Source organism: Macaca fascicularis, chromosome 13, assembly GCF_037993035.2.
Source record: "Macaca fascicularis isolate 582-1 chromosome 13, T2T-MFA8v1.1".
Lineage (NCBI taxonomy): Eukaryota > Metazoa > Chordata > Mammalia > Primates > Cercopithecidae > Macaca > Macaca fascicularis.
The window spans coordinates 12,703,760-12,729,507 of NC_088387.1; the positions used below are offsets into that span (position 1 = coordinate 12,703,760).

Here is a 25,748-nt window from a genome sequence, read left to right on the forward strand (position 1 = left end):
CCCCCTTGGCTATTGGGAGCCACCTCGCAGGGGGGTGAGCCACCCCCCGCGAGGTGGGGACCAATAGCCACCCCCTCTCCCCCCCTTGGCTATTGGGAGCCACCTCGCAGGGGGGTGAGCCACCCCCCGCGAGGTGGGGACCAATAGCCACCCCCTCTCCCCCCCTTGGCTATTGGGAGCCACCTCGCAGGGGGGTGAGCCACCCCCCGCGAGGTGGGGACCAATAGCCACCCCCTCTCCCCCCCTTGGCTATTGGGAGCCACCTCGCAGGGGGGTGAGCCACCCCCCGCGAGGTGGGGACCAATAGCCACCCCCTCTCCCCCCCTTGGCTATTGGGAGCCACCTCGCAGGGGGGTGAGCCACCCCCCGCGAGGTGGGGACCAATAGCCACCCCCTCTCCCCCCCTTGGCTATTGGGAGCCACCTCGCAGGGGGGTGAGCCACCCCCCGCGAGGTGGGGACCAATAGCCACCCCCTCTCCCCCCCTTGGCTATTGGGAGCCACCTCGCAGGGGGGTGAGCCACCCCCCGCGAGGTGGGGACCAATAGCCACCCCCTCTCCCCCCCTTGGCTATTGGGAGCCACCTCGCAGGGGGGTGAGCCACCCCCCGCGAGGTGGGGACCAATAGCCACCCCCTCTCCCCCCCTTGGCTATTGGGAGCCACCTCGCAGGGGGGTGAGCCACCCCCCGCGAGGTGGGGACCAATAGCCACCCCCTCTCCCCCCCTTGGCTATTGGGAGCCACCTCGCAGGGGGGTGAGCCACCCCCCGCGAGGTGGGGACCAATAGCCACCCCCTCTCCCCCCCTTGGCTATTGGGAGCCACCTCGCAGGGGGGTGAGCCACCCCCCGCGAGGTGGGGACCAATAGCCACCCCCTCTCCCCCCCTTGGCTATTGGGAGCCACCTCGCAGGGGGGTGAGCCACCCCCCGCGAGGTGGGGACCAATAGCCACCCCCCTCTCCCCCCCTTGGCTATTGGGAGCCACCTCGCAGGGGGGTGAGCCACCCCCCGCGAGGTGGGGACCAATAGCCACCCCCTCTCCCCCCCTTGGCTATTGGGAGCCACCTCGCAGGGGGGTGAGCCACCCCCCGCGAGGTGGGGACCAATAGCCACCCCCTCTCCCCCCCTTGGCTATTGGGAGCCACCTCGCAGGGGGGTGAGCCACCCCCCGCGAGGTGGGGACCAATAGCCACCCCCTCTCCCCCCCTTGGCTATTGGGAGCCACCTCGCAGGGGGGTGAGCCACCCCCCGCGAGGTGGGGACCAATAGCCACCCCCTCTCCCCCCCTTGGCTATTGGGAGCCACCTCGCAGGGGGGTGAGCCACCCCCCGCGAGGTGGGGACCAATAGCCACCCCCTCTCCCCCCCTTGGCTATTGGGAGCCACCTCGCAGGGGGGTGAGCCACCCCCCGCGAGGTGGGGACCAATAGCCACCCCCTCTCCCCCCCTTGGCTATTGGGAGCCACCTCGCAGGGGGGTGAGCCACCCCCCGCGAGGTGGGGACCAATAGCCACCCCCTCTCCCCCCCTTGGCTATTGGGAGCCACCTCGCAGGGGGGTGAGCCACCCCCCGCGAGGTGGGGACCAATAGCCACCCCCTCTCCCCCCCTTGGCTATTGGGAGCCACCTCGCAGGGGGGTGAGCCACCCCCCGCGAGGTGGGGACCAATAGCCACCCCCTCTCCCCCCCTTGGCTATTGGGAGCCACCTCGCAGGGGGGTGAGCCACCCCCCGCGAGGTGGGGACCAATAGCCACCCCCTCTCCCCCCCTTGGCTATTGGGAGCCACCTCGCAGGGGGGTGAGCCACCCCCCGCGAGGTGGGGACCAATAGCCACCCCCTCTCCCCCCCTTGGCTATTGGGAGCCACCTCGCAGGGGGGTGAGCCACCCCCCGCGAGGTGGGGACCAATAGCCACCCCCTCTCCCCCCCTTGGCTATTGGGAGCCACCTCGCAGGGGGGTGAGCCACCCCCCGCGAGGTGGGGACCAATAGCCACCCCCTCTCCCCCCCTTGGCTATTGGGAGCCACCTCGCAGGGGGGTGAGCCACCCCCCGCGAGGTGGGGACCAATAGCCACCCCCTCTCCCCCCCTTGGCTATTGGGAGCCACCTCGCAGGGGGGTGAGCCACCCCCCGCGAGGTGGGGACCAATAGCCACCCCCTCTCCCCCCCTTGGCTATTGGGAGCCACCTCGCAGGGGGGTGAGCCACCCCCCGCGAGGTGGGGACCAATAGCCACCCCCTCTCCCCCCCTTGGCTATTGGGAGCCACCTCGCAGGGGGGTGAGCCACCCCCCGCGAGGTGGGGACCAATAGCCACCCCCTCTCCCCCCCTTGGCTATTGGGAGCCACCTCGCAGGGGGGTGAGCCACCCCCCGCGAGGTGGGGACCAATAGCCACCCCCTCTCCCCCCCTTGGCTATTGGGAGCCACCTCGCAGGGGGGTGAGCCACCCCCCGCGAGGTGGGGACCAATAGCCACCCCCTCTCCCCCCCTTGGCTATTGGGAGCCACCTCGCAGGGGGGTGAGCCACCCCCCGCGAGGTGGGGACCAATAGCCACCCCCTCTCCCCCCCTTGGCTATTGGGAGCCACCTCGCAGGGGGGTGAGCCACCCCCCGCGAGGTGGGGACCAATAGCCACCCCCTCTCCCCCCCTTGGCTATTGGGAGCCACCTCGCAGGGGGGTGAGCCACCCCCCGCGAGGTGGGGACCAATAGCCACCCCCTCTCGCCCCCCTTGGCTATTGGGAGCCACCTCGCAGGGGGGTGAGCCACCCCCCGCGAGGTGGGGACCAATAGCCACCCCCTCTCCCCCCCTTGGCTATTGGGAGCCACCTCGCAGGGGGGTGAGCCACCCCCCGCGAGGTGGGGACCAATAGCCACCCCCTCTCCCCCCCTTGGCTATTGGGAGCCACCTCGCAGGGGGGTGAGCCACCCCCCGCGAGGTGGGGACCAATAGCCACCCCCTCTCCCCCCCTTGGCTATTGGGAGCCACCTCGCAGGGGGGTGAGCCACCCCCCGCGAGGTGGGGACCAATAGCCACCCCCTCTCCCCCCCTTGGCTATTGGGAGCCACCTCGCAGGGGGGTGAGCCACCCCCCGCGAGGTGGGGACCAATAGCCACCCCCTCTCCCCCCCTTGGCTATTGGGAGCCACCTCGCAGGGGGGTGAGCCACCCCCCGCGAGGTGGGGACCAATAGCCACCCCCTCTCCCCCCCTTGGCTATTGGGAGCCACCTCGCAGGGGGGTGAGCCACCCCCCGCGAGGTGGGGACCAATAGCCACCCCCTCTCCCCCCCTTGGCTATTGGGAGCCACCTCGCAGGGGGGTGAGCCACCCCCCGCGAGGTGGGGACCAATAGCCACCCCCTCTCCCCCCCTTGGCTATTGGGAGCCACCTCGCAGGGGGGTGAGCCACCCCCCGCGAGGTGGGGACCAATAGCCACCCCCTCTCCCCCCCTTGGCTATTGGGAGCCACCTCGCAGGGGGGTGAGCCACCCCCCGCGAGGTGGGGACCAATAGCCACCCCCTCTCCCCCCCTTGGCTATTGGGAGCCACCTCGCAGGGGGGTGAGCCACCCCCCGCGAGGTGGGGACCAATAGCCACCCCCTCTCCCCCCCTTGGCTATTGGGAGCCACCTCGCAGGGGGGTGAGCCACCCCCCGCGAGGTGGGGACCAATAGCCACCCCCTCTCCCCCCCTTGGCTATTGGGAGCCACCTCGCAGGGGGGTGAGCCACCCCCCGCGAGGTGGGGACCAATAGCCACCCCCTCTCCCCCCCTTGGCTATTGGGAGCCACCTCGCAGGGGGGTGAGCCACCCCCCGCGAGGTGGGGACCAATAGCCACCCCCTCTCCCCCCCTTGGCTATTGGGAGCCACCTCGCAGGGGGGTGAGCCACCCCCCGCGAGGTGGGGACCAATAGCCACCCCCTCTCCCCCCCTTGGCTATTGGGAGCCACCTCGCAGGGGGGTGAGCCACCCCCCGCGAGGTGGGGACCAATAGCCACCCCCTCTCCCCCCCTTGGCTATTGGGAGCCACCTCGCAGGGGGGTGAGCCACCCCCCGCGAGGTGGGGACCAATAGCCACCCCCTCTCCCCCCCTTGGCTATTGGGAGCCACCTCGCAGGGGGGTGAGCCACCCCCCGCGAGGTGGGGACCAATAGCCACCCCCTCTCCCCCCCTTGGCTATTGGGAGCCACCTCGCAGGGGGGTGAGCCACCCCCCGCGAGGTGGGGACCAATAGCCACCCCCTCTCCCCCCCTTGGCTATTGGGAGCCACCTCGCAGGGGGGTGAGCCACCCCCCGCGAGGTGGGGACCAATAGCCACCCCCTCTCCCCCCCTTGGCTATTGGGAGCCACCTCGCAGGGGGGTGAGCCACCCCCCGCGAGGTGGGGACCAATAGCCACCCCCTCTCCCCCCCTTGGCTATTGGGAGCCACCTCGCAGGGGGGTGAGCCACCCCCCGCGAGGTGGGGACCAATAGCCACCCCCTCTCCCCCCCTTGGCTATTGGGAGCCACCTCGCAGGGGGGTGAGCCACCCCCCGCGAGGTGGGGACCAATAGCCACCCCCTCTCCCCCCCTTGGCTATTGGGAGCCACCTCGCAGGGGGGTGAGCCACCCCCCGCGAGGTGGGGACCAATAGCCACCCCCTCTCCCCCCTTGGCTATTGGGAGCCACCTCGCAGGGGGGTGAGCCACCCCCCGCGAGGTGGGGACCAATAGCCACCCCCTCTCCCCCCCTTGGCTATTGGGAGCCACCTCGCAGGGGGGTGAGCCACCCCCCGCGAGGTGGGGACCAATAGCCACCCCCTCTCCCCCCCTTGGCTATTGGGAGCCACCTCGCAGGGGGGTGAGCCACCCCCCGCGAGGTGGGGACCAATAGCCACCCCCTCTCCCCCCCTTGGCTATTGGGAGCCACCTCGCAGGGGGGTGAGCCACCCCCCGCGAGGTGGGGACCAATAGCCACCCCCTCTCCCCCCCTTGGCTATTGGGAGCCACCTCGCAGGGGGTGAGCCACCCCCCGCGAGGTGGGGACCAATAGCCACCCCCTCTCCCCCCCTTGGCTATTGGGAGCCACCTCGCAGGGGGGTGAGCCACCCCCCGCGAGGTGGGGACCAATAGCCACCCCCCTCTCCCCCCCTTGGCTATTGGGAGCCATGGTGGTCCCACAGCCTGTTTAGAATATTATGAGTAGTATCGTCTCGACCTCTGCAAATAATGATCTATTTCACTGACCTGTGTGCATCTTTAGTGTATTGCTCAGAAAACGATATAATTATTTATTAAATATCAATAATCAATTGTAATAATTATCAGTAATACTATCACTTAATATTTTACTGTTAATATTGATGATTTTAATTAGATGATGGATGTCAAAAATTAATTTTTAATAATTATGTCATTTATTAATATTAATTCGTAATATTAATTATTTTTTTGCAGTATCACTTAGTTTTGATTTAAGTAACATTAATTGTTGATATCATTATTTTATTATTAATAGTGTTAATATTAATTATTAATACTAATATTAAAATTTTTAATCCCTATTAATATTTTGTATCTTTATTGTCATTGTTAATGTCAATGATTAGTATTAATTTTATTATATTTATTAATATTAATAATTAATGGACCATTTCCTGATATCCGATGTGGAGAAGATGATTTTACTCCCAATATCGCAGAAAGTGTACATTCCTCTATGATGTTTTTCCTAATAACCAAGGGGTAGAAGATGACATAATTGAATCTACCGCAGTGTTTTTACATCGTTTCGGTCATTTTATTCCTTCTATCCAGGGTGCGAGAGGATGATATTACTCCCAATATCGCAAGCGGCGTGGACCTCCATTTTGATATTTTCCCTCACATCCAGCAGGGGTGAGGAAGATATTACTAATAGCCAGCCGGGGAGAGGAAGATATCATCCCCAATATCACAGGGATGTACATCCCCTTTTGATATTGTTCCTTATATCCTGGGATGGACAAGATAATACTAGTGGCAATATCGCAGGGGTTTTACACACCCACTGTGCTTTTGTTCCGAATAACATGATACGACTCTTAGTATCACAGGGGGGGTACACCCTCCTGTGATATTGTTTTTTATATTCATGGGGAGAGAATATTACCCCCAATATCGCAGGGGTTGTACACACCTCCTGCGATACTGTTCCTAATATCCCGAAGAGGAGAGCGTAATATTTCTCTCAATATCTCAGGGGGTGTACACCTCGTTTCTAATATTTTTCATAATATCCAAGATGGGAGAGGATGATAAGACTCCCAACATGCCAAGAAGTGTACAGCTGCCTGTGATATAGTTCCTAACATCCAGGTGGGGATAGGAGGATATTACTGCCCATATCGCACGAGTTGTAAAACCCCTTCGATATTTAGCCTACGAACCTGAGGGAAGAGGATGATATTACTCCCAATATCGAAGAAGGTGTACACCTCCCTAAGACACTGCACCCAATATCCACGTTGGGTGACGATGACAATATGCCCAATATAGCAAGGGATGTACACAATCCCTGGAATATTGTTCCTTATATCTAGAGTGGGAGAAGACGCTATTACTCTCAATAACGCAGGGACTTTGGCTGTACACCCCTCCTGTGATATTATTCTTAATATCTTAGGCAATAGAGGATGATACTACACCCAATATCGCAGGGGGAGTACACCCACCCAGTGATGTTGTTCTTCATGTACTCCACCTCCCTCCACCAGGGATATCGTTTCTAATATCCAGGCGAAGAGAGTATAACATTATGCCCATTGCAGGGGAATGTACACTTCCTCTGTGATGGTGTTCCTAGTATCTAAAGGTAGAGACGATGATGTTACTGGCCATATTGCAGGGGGTGTACACCCTTCTGTGATATCATTTTTGGCATTCAGTTGGGGAGAGGATAACATGAATCCCAGTATCTCTGACGGTGTACAGACCCCTGTGATGTAGTTCCTAATGTACAGGGGAGAGAGAAGAATATTGCTCTCAATATCGCAGGGGTTGTAACCACCCTGCCCCCTGTATGTTTTTCCTAATATGCAGTGGGGTGGAGGCTGATAGTACTCTCAATATCCCAGAAGGTGCACACGCACCTGTGATATAGTTCCTAATATCCAGCGGGAAAGAGGCTGATTTTACTTTCGATATCGCAGTGGGTGTACACCGCCCCCTACCCCGGGGTATCGTTCCTAATATCCAGGCGGGAAGAAGATGACATGACTGACAATATCGAAGGGGGCGGACAACTCTTCTGTGATATGGTTCCTGATATCCAGGGGGTGAATGGATGTTATTACTCCCAATAACGTAGGAACCGTACAGCCACCCTGGGATTTTGTCCTTAATAACCACAGGGGAGAGGTGAGATTACTACCAACATTGCAAGGGGTGTACACCCTCCTGTGATATTGTTTCTTAGATCCAGGAAAGGAGAAGATGGTATTACTACCAATATTGAAGAGATATACAACCCCCATGGGATATTGTTCTAAAGATACAGGTTGAAAGAGGATGAGACTCCATCCAATATAAGAAGGGGTGTACATCCCGCCTGTGATGTGAATCGTAAAACCTAGAAGAAGAGAGAATGACATTGCTTCCAAAAACACGGGGTGTACACCCACCCTGTGACATCGTTTCTTGCTTCCAAAAACACGGGGTGTACACCCACCCTGTGACATCGTTTCTGTCATCTAAAGGTAGAGATGATGCTACTACTCCCACCACCAGAGAAGGTACACACCCCCCTGTGATATTGTTCCTCATAACTTGGGGGAGAGCATGATATTACTTCCAGTATGACAGTGGCTTGACACCCAGTCTGTGATACTGGTTCTGCACACCAACTCTGTGCCCCTCGTTTCCCATGCGTTCTCTCCACACTTTTGGAACCTCGGGGAAGGCTTTGTCTTTGGTTACAGATGAAGAGACGAAGGGTCTGAGAGGTTAAGCAAGTTTGTTACTGGAAAGTGGTTCCGATCCAGACCCCAAGAGAGGTTTCTCGGATCTCACAGAAGAAAGAATTCGGGGCGAGTCCATAAAGTGAAAGCAAGTTTATTAGGAAAGAAAAGGAATAAAAGCATGGCTACTCTGGCCGGGCGCAGCGGCTCACTCCTGGAATCCTGTAACTTTGGGATGCCGAGGCAGGTGGATCACCTGATGTGAGAAGTTCGAGACCAGCCTGGTCCAACATGGCAAAACCCTGTCGCCACTAAAATACAAAAGATTAACTGGGCGTGGTGGCAGGTGTCTGCAATCCCAGCTACGAGGAAGGCTGAGGCAGGAGAATCGCTTGAACCCAGGAGGTGGAGGTTGTAATGAGCCAAGATCATGCCACTGTATTACAGTTCGGCCAACAGAGCGAGACTCCATCTCAAAAAAAAAAAAAAAAAGAAAAAAGAAAATAAAGAATGGCTGCTCCATAGGCAGAGAGGCACCAAAGGTCGCTGGTTGCCCATTTTCATGGTTATTTCTTGATCATACGCTAAACAAGTGTTGGACTATTCATGAGTGTTCTAGGAAAGGGGTGGACGATTCCCAGAAATGAGAGTTTCTGCCCTCCCTTCTGAGACCATGTAGGGAAATCTCCAGATGCTGCCATGGCATCTGTAAACTGTCGCGGTGCTGGTGGGAGTGTCTTGTAGTAGCTAATGAGTTATAATTAGCACATAATGAGCCGTGAGGACAATCAGAGGTCACTCTCGTGGCCATCTTGGGCTTGGTGGGCTTTGGCCGACTTTACTGCAACCCGCTTTATCAGTAAGGTCTTTATGACCTGTATCTTGTACCGACCTCCTATCTCATCCTGTGACTAAGAATGCTCAGCCTCCTGGGAATGCGGCCCAGCAGGTCTCAGCCTCCCTTTACCCAGCCCCCATTCAAGATGGAGTCGTTCTGGTTCACGTGCCTCTGACAAGTTGGCCTGGGTTGAGTGTTCCCTAGTGTGTGGTTGTTGGAGCTGTTCCTAGGAGTAAGAGGTATTGTCAGTAGGAAACAGGCCTCTGTTAGCCCGGGGGCTGGCACTCTGCCCCATTATATCGGCCTCATTTTAGTGGTGACAAAACTGGGGCTCAGAGACATCAACTCCCTCATCCCGAACCCCCAGACTGTCAGTGGGGGGCTGGGGTTTGAATGTGGGGCTTGAAGACCCATCATCTCCTCTGGTCCCCCAGTCTCTGCTGCCCAAGAGGAACAGGATCCCAGGATCCAGGCCCCTCATGGCACCAGCCAGGGTGGGCGTAGATGGGGAGGCAGAGTTCCAAAGCCCCCCGGACTCTGAAGCAGGTCAGGGACCAAGAGCAACCCGGACCTACGGGCCCCACCCCGAGAAGAATGGCTGCAGGCCCGGCCCAGCGGGCAGGAGGTCTGTGTCCTCAGTCAACGTGACGGCGCTTCCGGCTGCTCCAGCCAGGCCGTGCTGTCTTCACGTTTCCAATCATGCGGCCTGCCCTCCAATTCCCAAACCCAACCCACAGAGACAGCGATCTGGGGTCTACGTGAGGTTTGTCAGCAGCTCTGACCCGCTGCTTCCCGCCAGCCCCGCGGCCGGTTCTGGAAAGCTCTCTGCTGCCCCCTGGTGGGGAGGCTTAGGGTAGGGCTCTGGCTGCAAGCATGGGGTCCCAGAAGCTCCTGGCTCTGTCACTTCTGCTGGGTGGAAAACCAACCCAGGACTGAACCAGTGACACCTGTGGCGCTCCCAGAACTTCCTGGCTCTGTCACCTCTGCTGGGTGGAAAACCAACCCAGGGCTAAAGCAGCAGATGGGTGCCTGATTCCTTATTATCAGAGCGCTGCCCACTGGCAAGTCTCTCTCCGGGCCTCAGCTTCCCCTTCCATTAAACGAGGGGCTTGGGGGATACCAAGGAGGGGTAACTGCTTAGTGAGGATGGGAGGTTTCTTCTGGGGAGATGAATACATTTTGAAACTAGATGGCGTGGGTGGTTGCACAGGACTGTGAATGTACAAATGCCACCACATTATTTGCGTGGAAATAGTTAATTGCATGCGATGTGAAAATCACCTCATTTAAAGTGTTTAAAAGAGGGGTCTGGGAGAGTGCAGTGTATGTGAGAATCACGTGGGACACCCACAGTCTCTGAACGTCAGTTTCCTTGCGTAAACTGGCAAAGAGACCGTGTGAACTGTATTCCCTGGGGCCAAGAGATTCCAAGAAGGAAAACCTGGGATTCCTGGGACTGGGATGAGGGCCGGGGTCCGGAAGGGGAGGGGGTGGGTGGGGACAGCTGGGGGGCAGCCCAGATAAGGCTTTCAATACTGGGTAGCAGCGTCTACACAGGCGGAGATCCCTGCATCTCACTTCCCGCAGGGCTGACCAGTGGCCAGAGGTGGGACTGGCCAGGCTCGGCCCAACCAAGTCTGGGAGCAAAGGACACTGAGTGAGGGATCCCTGGGGCCACCTTCACTGGCCTGCGGCTCTCCTGATACCACGAGAGAGGTCCAGGAGCTGACCTTGGGTCCTAATGGGGGACACCTTCCTGGCTGCAGGCTGGCAGGGTGGTGTGGTGGTCAGTGTACTGGGCTCTGCGTGTCCGCCTCTACCTGCTTTGTGACGGTGGGCCAGACACCTAACCTCTCTGTGCCTCTATTTCTTCAATGGCGAACAGGGACACTAGCAGCTCCCACATCCGGGCACAGTGGCCTGAAGGTTAAAGGCAAGGGTGGCATGAGACCTACAGCAAGAACTCTGAGCAGGGAGAGCAGGGAGCTGCCCAGAGTTCAATCACCATCTCCCCTCTGGCCGCCGAGGAAACCGAGGCTCATGGTGACCTGGCCCAGGTCTGTTGGACTCACGGTCCTTCTCATCCCCAAGATCAGAGGGCTGCCACCAGGGAAGGAGCTGGCCCCTAGACACAGCCCACGAAGCACACAGGGAAGGATGCCATGGGGACTTTGGTATGTTTTTGCAAAAAAAAAAAAAAAAAAATTTATTGCTATTTGAACCCTGCTTTTATGCTTCCATTACCCAGAAAATGAGCTACGGGAGACACCAGGAGAGGCAGGAGATCATCCTCCTTGCACAAAACCCACTCCCTCGGATACTGTCCTCAGCGAGGGTGGCTGGAGGCCAACCAGGGGGCCCACCCGCAGAGTGGCAGAGGAGGTAGGTTGACCCTGTGGACGCTGAGCTCTGTGGCGAAGGTCCTGGCCTTCTGGTAGAAGAAGAGCCACTTCTCGCAGTCCAGGAGGAAGTTGTGGGAGATGGTGGCTGGCCGCGTGTAGATCTTCAGCTGTGCCTTCTTGTTGCCCAGGTCCACGGCGGCTGCCAGTGCCAGCTGGTAGTACCCGGCTGCATCAAACGGGTCCTGAAGGGGACAGGTCATGGTCAGCAAAAGGGGGACTCGGAACCCGTCTTCCCAGAGGCCGTTCCTGTCTCCCGGTCATTCCACATGTCCTTCCGATGCTGGCTCGCCCCAGGAGCCCCGAAGCCTGTGACACTGCTGTGGTCTCAGCTGCAGGAGGTGGGGATGACCCTGACACTCCTGGAAGCCTTCCTGACTGTCCCTACGCCCCACTCACCCCAAGCCTCCTGCCCCAGTGCCACCCTCTCTGCAGGCAGTGGCTGCTTTCCCCATGGGCTGAGGTCAGGGCAGATCCTGCCTGCTCTGAGAGTTCCATGCAGGACCCGTGGCTCCAAGCCACAGCAGGGGCACAGTGTTGAGTGACCCAGGCTCCCCTCTGGCCCCTGTCCATGCTGACCATTTCCAGGCCCTCCACGGGCCAGGCCAGGTACAAAACCATCTCACAGGTGTCCTCTCTGGCAATGTTCCCTGAAATATTCACGGAGCATGACTCCCCAGACATCCACTCCCATTGTCAATGCGTCTTTGGCTCAAACTCACCATCCCTGGGTTGGGATGCCGCCTCCCAGACCTCCTCCTTCACCCTCCCATCCCCCACCCGGCTTCTCCCCAGGCACCTCCTCCACATGGCGGTCACCCAAGGGACCTCTCTAAGACCCATGCCTGGCCTGTCCCTCTTTGCCATCTCAAGATGGCTCCCAGGGCCAATGACAAAGTCCAAGATGCAGCAGTCCATTCCCTCACTGCCCCGCCCCACACACGGAGCAGGGGTGTGAGAAGGCCCCGAGTCACCGCCACTGCTCATCCAATGCCCCCTGGCCCAGCCGAACACTGGACTCTGTGCTGGGTGCATGGTTGAGCCTAACGTCCTTGCTTCCAGTCTGAGGGACCTGGGAGTGAACACTGACCACACAGGGTGGCCCGGGCTGTGGCAGAGGGAAGCCCAGGAGGCCCCAGACTCAGCCGGGGGTGGAAGGCAAAGGCTTCCTGAAGGGGTGGGGGCTTCCCAACTAAACAGGAAGGAGCCAGGCAATACATATGTCTCTGCGTGTGCCTGTGCATGTGAATGTGCGTGTTTGTATTCCTGTGCGTGCATGTCCCTGCGTGTGTACATGTGTGTGCATGTCTGTGTGTGCATGTCTGTGTGTGCGCGCCTGTGTGTGCGTGTGCGTGTGCCTGTGTGCATTTGCGTGTGCATTTCCATGTGCCTGTAGTGTGTGCTGCAGCTAGTGAGTGACAGCGTGAGCCAGTAAACACTTAATCCACCCTATTCCAGGGCTCACTCTCATGTGTAGACTACAGGGGACCCCATTTTAGAGGCAATTGGCAAAGATGTTCCTTTACCCCTGCTTCTCTGCCAGCCTTCCAGGTCCCATCAAGCCTGGCTTTTTCTCCCACTCCTCTGGGCCCTGGGTCCAGAGCCTCCTATACAAGGAAGAGGGTGTAGCCTTGGAAAGACAGCCGCCCTTGGGGAATTCCAAGGGGGCCTCCCTCTGGGAAGCTGGCCTGTGCTGACAGCATAGTCACGATGAGGCCCAGAGGGCTGTGCATGGGAAGGAGGGCTGTGCATGGGAAGGAGGGCTGTGCATGGGAAGGAGGTGAAGGAGGCCTCTGTCCCTCGACCCCAACCGTGGACTTTGGCCTCTCAGGTACTACTTGGCGCTTTCCTTTCTCCTGGACAGGCGGAGTGGGCGGCAGGTTTGACCAAGAGAGATAAAGGCCTCTTCTGGGAGGTCCGTCCCCCTGGGTCCCAGGCGAGCCCCTGAGCGGTGAGCAGCGTCCCCCTGGGCCTGATACTTGGCACCTCCCTGTCTGGCTGGGACTTGGGAGGCCACAGAAACCACGTCTGACCACCAGGTGTCGCCAGTACTGGGCGGGGGCCTCCCGGGCAGCCCCAGGCCTGCGGTGGGGTATACGGGGCAGGGTCTTAGGGCTGCCCCAGCTCCTCATGTTGTTATAAGGCCCCCAAGATCTCGGCCCCTGGACTGGAGTGCCCTGGCCCCTCAGCCCGTAAGGAGCACTGACGCGAGGCTGGTGTGATGCTAAGGAGGGGCGGTGCCTGATGGGCAGATGGGTGGAGACACCACAGGTCTCACTCTGCCAATCTCAGCTCTCCACCCCTACAGGGCTGGGGGCAGAGGGAGCACAGCACCTCCCCTCGAGACACACCCGACCTAACAAGGCCTCAGCCTGGCTGGCTGGGGCCCCGCCCCACTGCACCTGCCCTGAGCTGGGGTTTCCCTATCTGTGAACCCAATGATAAGACACTGGTCCCACCCCACCCTTCCTGGGTGATGTGAAGATTCAAGGTGTCTCGGGACTCCAGGAAGGAGTTGCTCAGTGCAGGCTGGCACCCTGGGCAGGCTTCCTAGAGGAGGCGCCAGGATTTGGGTTGGATCTTGCAACGTGGATTCAATGTGAGGATGATGCCGTCCTCTGAAATGTCACTCTCCCGACCCTGTTTTCTTTGTTAAATGCACCTTGACACTTGACTGTCAAGACTCAGCTTTGGTGTCACCTCCTCCAGGAGGGCCCCCTGACTACAATCCCCCTTCTTTACCCAGAGGCCACCATTGCCCACTCATGTGGCAGCCTCCCTGGCTGGGACTGAGTTGAGGGTGGGGCCTGGCCATCTGGGGAGCTGGGTTTTACCTGCTAACCTTGCCGGCTCCTCCAGCTGGGTGTAGAGCTCGAGGGAGGACACTGGGCCATTCCTAAGAAAGGCTGGAACCCAGGCCTCTGGGGTCCGGGTGGAGATCCCACTCCAAGGGGGCCAGGAACACCCCGAGCCCTGATCCTCCCCACCTACCTTCAGGTCGTAGAAGATGATGTCACCGAGCACCAGGTACACCTTCACGTAGTAGAGGGTCTCCTCGTCGAACTCCAGCGGCGAGTTGCAGAGCTAAACGGCCTTGAGGTAGAAGTGCTCCGCCAGCTTGCCATGGTCCAGCCGGTGGTGCAGGGCGGCCAGCCGGTGGTAGGCCACGCGTTCGTTCAGCCGGTCCCCTGGGGTGCAGGCCAAAGGGGCAGGTGTGAGGATGTGGCTCCCTGGGGCAGGGAGGGCACAGGCCCCTCAGGAGCAGGTATACAGATCCCAGGCAGCACACCTGGCTTGTCTCCAGGCACCTGTGGTCACCCGGGCAGCTCTGGCCATTCCCTTCCAGGTTCCCAGACTCACTTTCCCATCTGCAAAGCAGAACTAATAAGGCCTGCCCCTGTCTACTGAGAGGCTTTGGCAAAGTCGGACTTGGATGGCCCAGTTCTGTGCCTACACATAGCCACCTGCCTTTGCTCACTGGTTTTAACCAGGGGAGCCCAAAAGCCATGCAGTGCAGGTGCTCCCGGGCTCCCCGGCTCCAGGCAACCCACAGACGTGACATCCGATTCCTCCTGGGTGTGTCATGATCAGAGCCCCCTACCTTGGGGAGTCAGCTGCATACCTACTGTGTACTGGGCCACGGGGCACAAGGCGCTGTGGCATGTGGCCTGCCTAGGGTTCCCTTTCTCTGGAGGGGGACAGACGACCCTGGCACAGCACCAGGGGATGCACGGCCTTAAGAGGCAGACTGCTGGAAGGGGAACTGGGATTTTATCAGCCAGAGAACCGTGTGGTTGATGAGGGTGGGAAGGGCACAAGAGAAAGGGAATGTGCCACTCAGTCTGGCACATACAGGGACCAACGAGATGCCTGGCATGTCTGGAAGGCAGAGGGCACACTGGACGGCCCTTGTGGTCAGCAGCGGGAACAGGCAGAGGAAGCAGAGCTCAGTCAGGCAGGGAGCTCTGCACTGCGTGAGAGACCTCGGGCTGTGCCCCACAGCCGGACGGGGAAGCCAGTTGGGCAGATCTGCCTGCCTGGACAGGAGACCAGGAAAATCCAGCAGCTGTTTCAGCTCCTGGCCTGCAGACCTGGAGGCTGGGCTCTGGCAAAGTGTGGGTCCTGGCAGGGCGGGGGCTCAGGGGACTTACCCAGAGTGATCCTGAGTGCTAGGGCCATGTAAGCAAACTCCAAGTCCTCCTGGGGCTCCTCCAGTGTGGCCAGCAGTGACACCAGCTTGTTGCACAGCTGTAGCTGCAGCTCCACCTTGCGGTTGCCCGTAGTCACTGCCGGGGCAGGGCCCGGTCCTACCACACAGGCAGGTGGGGTCAGGTTTCCCGCAGCACCCACCTTGCCCAGCGCCCTCCTCAGAGCTCAAACACGTGCTTGGAGCTTCCCACACCCCAGCTACCCCTGCACCTCGACACAGCTCTGTGCTCTGGGATAACACACAGTTCAGACATCCAAGTTGGGGGCTGAAGAGTCACCTGAGGCCCATCCAGCTACACCCGATAGCCGCAGACCAGCCTCTCCCACCTGGGCACCGGAGGTCTGACTGGGGGGAGCCAGCACTCCTCTCTGCTCTAAAAACAACACATTGATCTGTGCCCAGGGCTGAGCCACACCGTGAGCTCAGAGGAAGGGAGAAGCCGTCCCACTTCGGGATGCGTGCAGACCTGGGCCTCCCACTGATATGCTGTGTGTCCTTTGACATGTCCCTGTGCCTCTCTGAGCCTCAGTTTCCTCATCTGGAAGATGGGGACAGGACTTCCCACTCATGGTTGCTTGAGGTCATCAGGTACAAGGGTAGAGCCATTATCACGTCCAGGCCCCGAGAGTTTGTCCCAGGCAGGGGCAAGGTCAATATCATTCCCGGTCAGACCACTTGGAAACTCATCATGTGCATGGGTGGCCCTGCCTCCATTTGGGAGGCCTCTACCCTGCCACACCTGTGCCTCAGCCCTCCAGGTTCCCCACTGAGGCCCACCCACATCAGCCCACAGGCCAGCTCACCCAGTAGAAGGACATGCCTTCCTCCCGCTCCCAGGCCCCATTGAAGAAGATGTCTCCAGCTGCCTCAAACAGCTCCAGCCCCAGGTTGGGGTCGCCTGTGTACAGGTCCACATTCTGAGCCACCTGAGAGGAGACAGAAGATCCCTCAAGACCCACACCTGGCGAGGTGGCTATGCGCATCTTTGCCAGGCTCCTTCCTCTCCCACAGTACAGGTACACTTGAGCATTTTTCAGAACCTGTGCATGAGGGCTGCCCCCACCACTGGCATGAGGACAATGAAGTGATGCTCCTCAGTGCTAGGAAGTGACTGAGCAGCTGCAGCCCAGAGGCCCGACACCTGTGAATCCTACCGCCAGGGCTAGCCCTAGCCCACTGCCCCTGCACTCAAACCAGTCTCCGTGGCCCCCAGATTGCTGGGAGCCCAGCCCCTGGCTCCTTTCTGCGTTGCCACATCAGCAGTGTTTGTGGGTGGGCCTGGTCCCCTCTTGGCCATAAGCTCTTCATCCCTCTCCTCAGCTCAAGGAGGTATACAGCAGGTGCTCAATAATGAAAGCTTCATCAGTCTCGTGGGCTTCACAATTTGTTCCAGATCACACTGTGTTTGGGAAAGCCTCTGAAAACAGCCACTATGATAGATTCATTTTGTAAGTAGATGTGCCACATGTCGCTTGGAGCAAGTTCTTCTGTGTGTTAATTGAGTGGTCACATTATTTGAGCATGTGCTGTATACCAGCAGGTGCTGTGCACTGTGAGGGGCCGCGCCTCTGCCCTCAGGGAGAAGATGCTTGCCACCGGGGGAGGATGTGAGGGAACCAGTTGGAGGAAGGGAAAAGGCACACAACAGGTGTTCAGCAGTGGCTTAGGAATGAGTGGGTGGATGGATGAATGGATGAGGAGATGTAGACACATGGATGGATGAATGGGTGTGTGGATAGATTAATGCTTGGATGGATGGATGGATGGGTGGGTGGAATGATGTGTGTATGTATGTATGTATGCGTGGATAGACAATGTATGGATGGGTGGAGGGTAGATGATGTATGTACATGTGGATGGATAGATGGTGGATAGACGAATGTATGGATAAACAAATGGAGAGATAGATGAATGCAGGGATGGATTAATAGGTAGATTGGTGGGTAGATGGATGAATGATGGATGGATGAATGGACGAACAGCTGGATGGATGGGTGAAAGGATGGATGATGGATGGATGGAAGGATGAACAGGTGAATGGATGGATGATGGAAGGATGAATGGACGGATGGATGGATGAACAGATGAATGGATGGATAGACGGGTGAATGGATGGATAAATGGATGGATGAATGAACAGATGGATGGATGATGGATGGATGGATGGATGGAAGCATGAACAGATGAATGGACGGATGATGGAAGGATGGATGGATGAAAGGATGGACGGACGAACAGGTGGATGGATGGTTGCTGAATGGATGAACGATAAAAGAATGGATGAATGATGGATGGATGAGTGGATGATGGATGGATGAATGGAAGGATGAACAGGTGAATGGATGGATGATGGATGGGTGGATGGATGGATGGAAGGATGAGCAGGCGAGTGGATAGATGATGGAAGGATGGATGGTGGAAGGATGGATGATGGAAGAATGAACAGGTAAATGGATGGATGAGGGAAGGATGGATGGAAGATGGATGGAGGGATGGATGAACAGGTGAATGGATAGATAATGAAAGGATGGATGGATGGAAGGATGAGCAGGTGAGTAGATAGATGATGAAAGGATGAATGGATGGAAGAATGAAGAGGTGAATGGATGGATGATGGAAGGATGGATGGAGGCATGGATGAACAGGTGAATGGATGAATGAACAGGTGAATGAATGGATGGATGGACAGGTGAATGAATGGATGATAAAAAGATGAATGATGAATGAATAAATGGACAGGTGAATGGATGGATCATGGATGGATGGAAGATGGTTGGATGGATAGAAGGATGAACAGCTGAATGGATGGATAATGGAAGGATGGATGAAAGGATGGATGGATGGACAAACAGGTGAATGGATAGATGAACAAGTGAACAGATTAATGAATGATAGATGAACAGTTGGAACGATGACAGAAAGATAGATGGAAGGATGGATGGATGGACGAACAGGTGAATAGCTGGATAAAAAGATGGATAGATGATGGATGGATGCATGATGGATGCGTGGAAAGACGAACAGGTGAATGGATGGATGATGGAAGGATGGATGGATGGATGGATGGAAGGACCCACAGGTGTATGGGAAGATGGTGGAAGAATGGATGGATGGATAGTTGGTGGATGGATGGAAGGATGAAGAGGTAAACAGATAGATGACGGAAGGATGAATGGATGGATAGACAGGTGAATAGATGGATGATAAAAGGATGGATGAATGATGGATGGATGAAAGGACAGATGGATGGATGATGGAGGGATGGAAGGATGAACAGGTAAATAGATGATGGAAGGATGAGTGGATGGGTGGATGGACAGAGAGTGAACAGCACAGGGGCCCTCCTGCATCCCTTGCCACTCACCTGGATGTACAGGTCCACCAGCACGCTCTGCCGCAGGAGGTAATAGATCTTCCCTGCTTGCAGCCAGGCATGCGCCTCCTTCTCTTCTGGAGGTCAATGAAAATTCCCAGACTTCGTTTGGTGTAGTCCAGAGCGGATTTGTAGGCCCTGGAATCACTGGAATCAGACACAGGTGTCAGAACAAGGGCTCTCATCCTCCTGGAACCAGTCTGCCTCCTCCCGTGGGTCTGGTGACAGATGAATCTGGCATGTGGGGACTGGGAACGGCCCTCTTGTGTGTGCAGTGTTCTGCCCTTCCCAGGCTGCTGGGAGGGCCAGGGTGAACACACACGGCATGGAAAAGATGAAGGACATCCTTCTGAGGGAATCGAGCATCATGCTGCCCTGTGGCAGGAGGAGTGTGCTAGTCCATCTCCCCTGCCTCCCAGACATGGCCTGTGTCTTCTCCAGACGCACCAGGAGCCGTTAGTGTTCAGAGGCTATCTAGGCCGATGGTTCTCAAGGTGTGCAGGCATCACAGTCACCCGGAGGACTGTCCTTATAGCTTGCTGGCCCTGCCCCCAGAGCTTCCGGCTCCACAGGCCTGGGGCAGGCCCTAGAACTCCCACTTGCCACAAGCTCCTAGGTGACATGGATGCTGCTCTGCTGGTCCAGGGACTACACTTTGAGAAGCATGGCTCTAGCACACTGGCCCATTTTCCTTCTGTGAACCTGAGGCCAAGACTGGAGCCAGTCTCCCGGGTCCCCATGGAATCTGGCCCCTTCCCTGCTCTCTCAGTAAGTCCAACACTTGAGGGGCTGTGACTGCAGCAATGTCACCAGGCCCTGTGGGTGGGGTGGCCAGGGCCATGGTTACCCCACCAGGTCAGCATGCTCGGGGGAAGCCCAGTGGGCCACATATGGGACGTGAGACCTTGAAACCCTGCCCCAGGGAAGCAGGTGACACAATTGGCTCTGTCTTCTGTGGGAGAGAAGCCACAGGTGGCTGCTGTGGTCACATTTAAGGGGACAGATGAAGGCCAGGAGTGAAGACTCAGGGCAGGCAGAGGTTAGATGACAAAGGCCACCATAGTAGGAAGAACAGCCCAGTGTGCATGTACTGTCTCTGCTGGGGTTGAGATGACCTTTGACCCAACAAGGGAGACTCAAGCTGGGACTCACAAGCCAGCAGCAGCCCTGGGACGACCCCAGACCCACCAGCTCAAAGCATCCGATGCCAAGGAACAAAATGATCCAAAGGAAAGGGGCTGAGGAGGCCCTGGGCCAGCTTCCCTGTGCCCCTCTCCCAGCCCCCCCAACCCCCTTGCCCCCCTCCACACCCCCACCACTGCAAAGCTAGCCCTCACCGCTCGGTGCCCAGGGACCGGTAGAGCTGACTGGTGGTCTCCAGGAGCTGCCCCCTCCAGCACCTTGTCGGCCACCTTGCGGGCAAGGGAGAGCTGGAACTCGTGGTAGATGACACACTGGGTCTCGCTGGGCATGACGACGCTGTAGAAGTAGCACAGCCGCTGGACGGCCCGCAGCTGGCCTGGGCAGAAGACAAAATGGAAGACGTCAGCCTCCCAGCATCGAAGCGAGGCTGGCTGGGTTCGGAGGCCCCTGCTCTGTGCTTGTCTCTTTCACACCTCTGTGAACCTGGGCCCCATAGGCGGGGAGCCTGGGCTCAGACAGGCCATGCACCTGTGCAAGGGCAGGCGCCGAGCACACCGTGACATGGGCACAGCTTGGTGCACATGCTCATGGTACAGGCTGGCCTTCTTTACAACTCCCAGGGCCAAGGTCCTGGCCAGGCTCGGCCCCTGCACCAGGCCATCTATTTCTGCTTCACAAAGCCCCTCTGGCCAGGACCAGGGCCGTCTTCAGCCTGAGATGATGAGACCAGGGGCACAAGTAGCCCCTGTTGCAGATGGAACCCTGAGAGAGCAAAGCCAAGCGTCATGTCTGCCACACATGGCATCATGTTGGGGGAATGGGGTTCAAAGCCGGCCCCTGGCATTTCCACACATGCTTCACTCATGCAACCAGGCTCCAAACCCACAGGCTCGCTGGCCTCTCCCAAAGCCAGGGCGCTGGGAATGGTGGAAAGCTTCTGATTTTCTAGTGTCAGAAACATTCCGAAGATTAACACTGGAAACCAGGTACGCCAAATGGACATCTGTCACACACGCCCCCCAACAACAGCTGAATACACAGTCCTCTTGAGCGCCCATGGGACATTCCCCATGACAGACCATGTGCCAGGCCACAAAATGAGCCTCGGTGAAGGGAGAAGGACCGAGACCAAAGCAGAGGTGTTCTTCAGCTGTACTGGCACGAAACTAGAAATCGACAGTGAAGGAAACGTGGGAAATTCAAAAATATGTGGAAACTACACACTCCTAAACAACCAGTGAGTCAAAGAAGAGACCATCAGGGAAACTGAAAATTAATTTGAAAAGAATACAAACAAATGCACAGCCCGGGCCAGCACGGTGGCTCACGCCTCTCATCCCAGCACTGTGGGAGGCCGAGGCAGGAGGATCGCTTGAGTCCAGGAGTTTGAGATCAGCCTGGGAAACATGGTGAAACTCTGTCTCTATAAAAAAAATACAAAAATTAGCCGGGTGTGGTGGTGCACATCTGTAATTCCAGCTACTCAGGAGGCTGAGGCATGAGAATGACTTGAACCTGGGTAGAAGTTGCAGTGAGCCAAGATTGCACCACTGCAACCCAGCCTGGGCAATAGAGCAAAACTTTAAAAAGAAAAAAAATAGCACAGTGTATCAAAAACACCAAGATGTAGCTAAGGCAGTGCTGAAAGGGAAATTTATAACTGTAAATGTCTACATTCAAAGAAAGAAGAAAAATCTCAAATCAAAAGCCTAACTTTCCACCTTGAGAAACTAGAAAATGAACTAAACCCAAAGTGAATAAAAGGAAGAAAATAATAAACGTGAGAGTGGAAATGGGAAGTAAAAATACAGAGAATGGAAAAACAAAAGAGATAATCAACAGAACCAAAAGTGGGTTTTTTGAAAATAATAACAAAATTGACAAATCTTTCACCAGACTGACCAAGAAAAGAAAGATGGGGCACAAACGACTAAAATCAGAGACTGAGCACCATGGCTCACGCCTGTCATCCCAGCACTTTGTGAGACCGAGGGGGAAGGATCGCTGAGGCCAGCATTCAAGACCCCCCTGGGAGAACATGATAAGACCCCATCTCTAATAAAAATAAATAAACAATTACAAACCCAAGTTTCTAAAATCAGAAATGAAAGAGGAAACATTATTGCCGACCTGACAGAAATAAAAGGATTCCATAAAAACACTACGAACAATTGTACACCAAGAAACCAGACCATCTAGACACAACAGCCAAACTCTTAGAAGGACACAAACTACCAAAAGTGACTCAAAAATGACCCCAAGGAAGCATGTGGGGTGTCAGCCCCGCCCTCCGTCTCCTCGACCGTTCAGCGCAGGGTGGGGAGACAGGGAAGCATGATCCCCGTTCCCTGGCCTGCATTTCCAAGTCTGAATCCCCCAGCACCCAGGGGAGGGCCTCGTAGGAGGAGGTGCCACAGGCTATTGTGCCAGGAGCCACCGGAGGCTGCAGCGGGGGCTGGGGCGCTGGGTTCCTGGAGGGTCTCCTTCCAGTCACAGAATGCCCCTGGGGAAGAAGCCTGGGTCTGAACCCCCCAACCCTCCTTGGGCAGATGTGTGGGACCGGGGCCCCTTCACACGGTCCTTTCCAAAATCTCATCCCTCCTAGGGCCAAGAGTGGGTGCCAGGCCTGTGCTGGGAAATGAGCACATTCAGATTTGGGCACAGCCCCTGGAGCTCTGGTCCAGGCCACAGGAGGCACCTCTGAGTAGTCTCACTATGCCATGACAAAGCGCTGCAAGGCAGAGGGGAGTCAACAGTATCCCTTGTCTCAGCCGTTTCCCTGCACTCAACTTCCTCATCTATTCTCTGCGGCCTACATTTCGGACAGCCCTGCCCACCTACTGTCCGTTCACTGCTCGGTCTGCACTGACTGTTCGATAGCACTCCATGGCTCCCCAGTGCTCTTGGGGAAAAGGCCAAGCCACAGCCTGAGGCCCCAGACCCTGCTTAGCTCTCCAGAAGAGCTTCTCACTATCCAGCACCCAGCCCACCTACTCCCAACTCTGCACCTCCCTGCATAAGCCCTGCTCACTCACCCCCACTCACACCCCACTCATCCCCGCTCCCACTCCCGTTCACTCACCCCCACTCACACCCCACTCATCCCCACTCACATTCCCGCTCACTCACCCCCACTCACACCCCACTCATCCCCACTCACACTCCCGCTCACTCACCACCACTCAAACCCCACCCATCCTCGCTGACTCACCCCCACTCTCTCACCCCTGGGCCTTCACACAGGCTACACCACCAGCCCCTCATCCACACCTATTACTTGACTAAATCCTCTCAACCCTCTGGTCCCAGACTAAAGAGGCTTCCCTCATCCGGGGCCAAGTGCTGCCCCGCCATCACGCCACTCACCCTTTTGTGGCTTCTCTGGCCTGAAGCTCACATTCCCACGCTCAGCACCTCCCTCCCGAGGACCCCACAAGCCCCATTGTGGGTGTGGCCTGGCACACTCAGCACAAGCTGCTTTTGCGTGAACTGCTCTGTGGCTTTGGGCAATCACCCGCCCCGTGTCCTCTGTGAAGTGGGATGACCGGTACACAGGGCTGCCGAGATTCCAAGCAAACACAGGCACAAGAACTGGCGTTCAGGGCCTGGCTCATGGAGGGGCCCCAAGTCCCAGCTCAGCACAACATGCCTTGATTCCAGGGTTATGTCTAGGGATTCCCAGCATGCAGGACTTTCCATGCTCAAGGCAGGATGGTCCCTGGGCAAACCAGGAAGAACTGGCTGCTTCAGTAGGGCACAGAGGGCCTGGCCCTGCATGGGAACGGCCTGTCTCGAGGGCATTTACCAACATCTGCTGCTGGCCATGACTCAGCACTTTCGATGGTGGAAAAACCACCACTTGTTTCCGAATCACAAACCCTAGGTGTGCCCTGACCCAAGTGGTCCCAGAAGGCGCACAGGAGGAACTGGGGCACTCACTCTCCACGTGGTCCATCTCCACGGCGACCAGAAGGGCCCACTCGTAGTAGCCCTTGCACTGCTGGGCCGGGCCCTGGCGGGTGAAGAGGTAGCCCAGGAGTATGTGGGTGAAGTCCCGGCCACACTCCCCACAGGGAAGCCTCGAGAACAGACGTACAGCCTCCAGGAGGTAGTGCTGGGCCAGCCTGCTGGCACCCGCGTGCAGGCACAAGGTGCCAAAGTTGGCCAGCAACGCTGCCTTGTTCCTCCGCTGGCCCAGGTCCCAAGCCACCCATAGGGCATGGTAGTAGCCCTCGGCTGCCTGCCTCGTCCGTCCCGTCCTCTTCAGAGTCACGGCCACCAATGTTGGCAATCACACCCTCCTGGTCCTCGCTGACTACCACTGCATCCTGGACAGACTGCAGGATGTTCAGGGCCACCAGGCTCTGCCCATGAAGCACATGCAGCCAGGCCAGGGCCACCAGGGGGTCCACGATGGCACGGACTCCAGCAACAGCACTGGTTTCCACCGACTGTGTCATGAAGGTGATGGCTGGGCCATGGTAGCCATGGTGGCTGTACGGCTGGGCCAGGCTGGCGTGGAGAAGGCCGCGCAGTGCCTGGCCTGTGCCTGGGGTTAGGGAGGCCAGCGCTCGCCTGAGGTAGTGGGAAGTCTGGGTGGGGAGGCTGTGGGGCTGGAGGGTGTTCTGGAGCACCAGGTTCACGTTCCTCAGCGAACCAGCCAGCGAGTCCTGTGTCCTCAATGAGGCCACCTTGACACAGGTCAGCACCAGGTGGGGCAGGCACTCGCGGCTGTAGATGTCAGCCAGGAGTAGGCAGCAGTCTGAGAGCCACGCAGCGTCTGGGGCTCCCGAGTCCCTGTGCAAAAACAACAGCTGCTCTCGGAAGGGCAGGGCCTCCTCAGGCTGCTTGAGGTGCACGTGGTGCCTGGCCAGCAGGAAGCAGGCCCGGGCCTAGGCCTGCTGGCTCTGGCCACCCACCGCCCACTGCAGCACCAGCTGCAGGAGCTCCCCGTCTGCCTCGGTGCTGCAGATGTGGCCGGGCGTCCCCAGGAGCAGGGCCATGGCTTTGGGAACCACCTGTGTACACTTCTCCTGGTTCTGCTTCCAGTAAATGCTGGCCAGGTTGGCGTACACAGCCACCACCAGGAACAGGTCCCCAAAGCTGCCCTCCAGGACCCCCAGTGTTTCCTCCAAGTACACCCGGGCCTGGGACAGCTTGAGCTTCCTGCTGCACAGCCGCCCCAGGAGGAAGCAGAACCTGGCCAGGGCCATGAGGAGGCCACCTTTCTTGGCCGCCCCTGGGGCCTGTGCCAGGCGCCCAGTCAGCTCCTCCTCGTCGCTAAAGCTGCTGAACATGCTGCTCAGCCATGGCAGCGCCACGTTGTACAGGCCACAGAAGCTGGCCTTGAATCCAGAGGTGTTCAGGAACAGCAGCAGTGATCTCAGGGCCTCTGGATCCTCCCAGTTGTCCTCAGCTTCCAAGCAGAAGGAGGGCTCCTCGGGGTCCTGCAAGCTCACGTTGCTGGATGCTACACAGAGACCCCAGGACGCTGGCTCCTGGGGGCAGCCTGGGCAGGTCTTGCATTGTTCCAGAACATTCTTCACCTTCGGCAGGGTCTCCTGTGGCTCCAGGCCCAGGCAAGGTGGAGGTATTTCTGCAAGTCACAAAAACACCTAGACAGATTAGAGTCCAACAGTGAGTCCTTGGTCCACTTGGGGCAGGATCCCCGCATCCCCGTCCTCTGTGTCCCTGGCGCAGCTTGCCATGAGCCCTTGAGAATTATGCGCAAGGCAAACCCGGGGTCTGGAGCACGTACGAACTCCGGGGACACAGAGAACACGCAGGCCCGTGGCCCGACTCTCCTACAAAATCACCCTTCTGTCCTGCTTTGTCGCCACCTCACAGCATGGTTTTAGGAGACTATGTCAGCTC

General features: G+C 57.7%; 1 protein-coding gene across 1 annotated transcript; it reads right to left on the reverse strand.

Moving 5' to 3' along the window:
- Positions 1–10,954: 10,954 nt before the first annotated feature.
- LOC135966715 (SH3 domain and tetratricopeptide repeat-containing protein 1-like) lies at positions 10,955–25,477 on the reverse strand (the record flags this gene model as incomplete). Its single annotated transcript, XM_065526541.1, is given in 11 exon segments — positions 10,955–11,333; positions 14,140–14,336; positions 15,300–15,440; positions 15,443–15,455; positions 16,162–16,284; positions 18,723–18,808; positions 18,811–18,869; positions 20,069–20,121; positions 20,123–20,250; positions 23,814–24,156; positions 24,158–25,477. Coding segments are annotated over 11 exon segments (2,721 nt in total), but the record flags the coding sequence as incomplete, so codon positions are not given.
- Between the last annotated feature and the right edge of the window lie 271 nt (positions 25,478–25,748).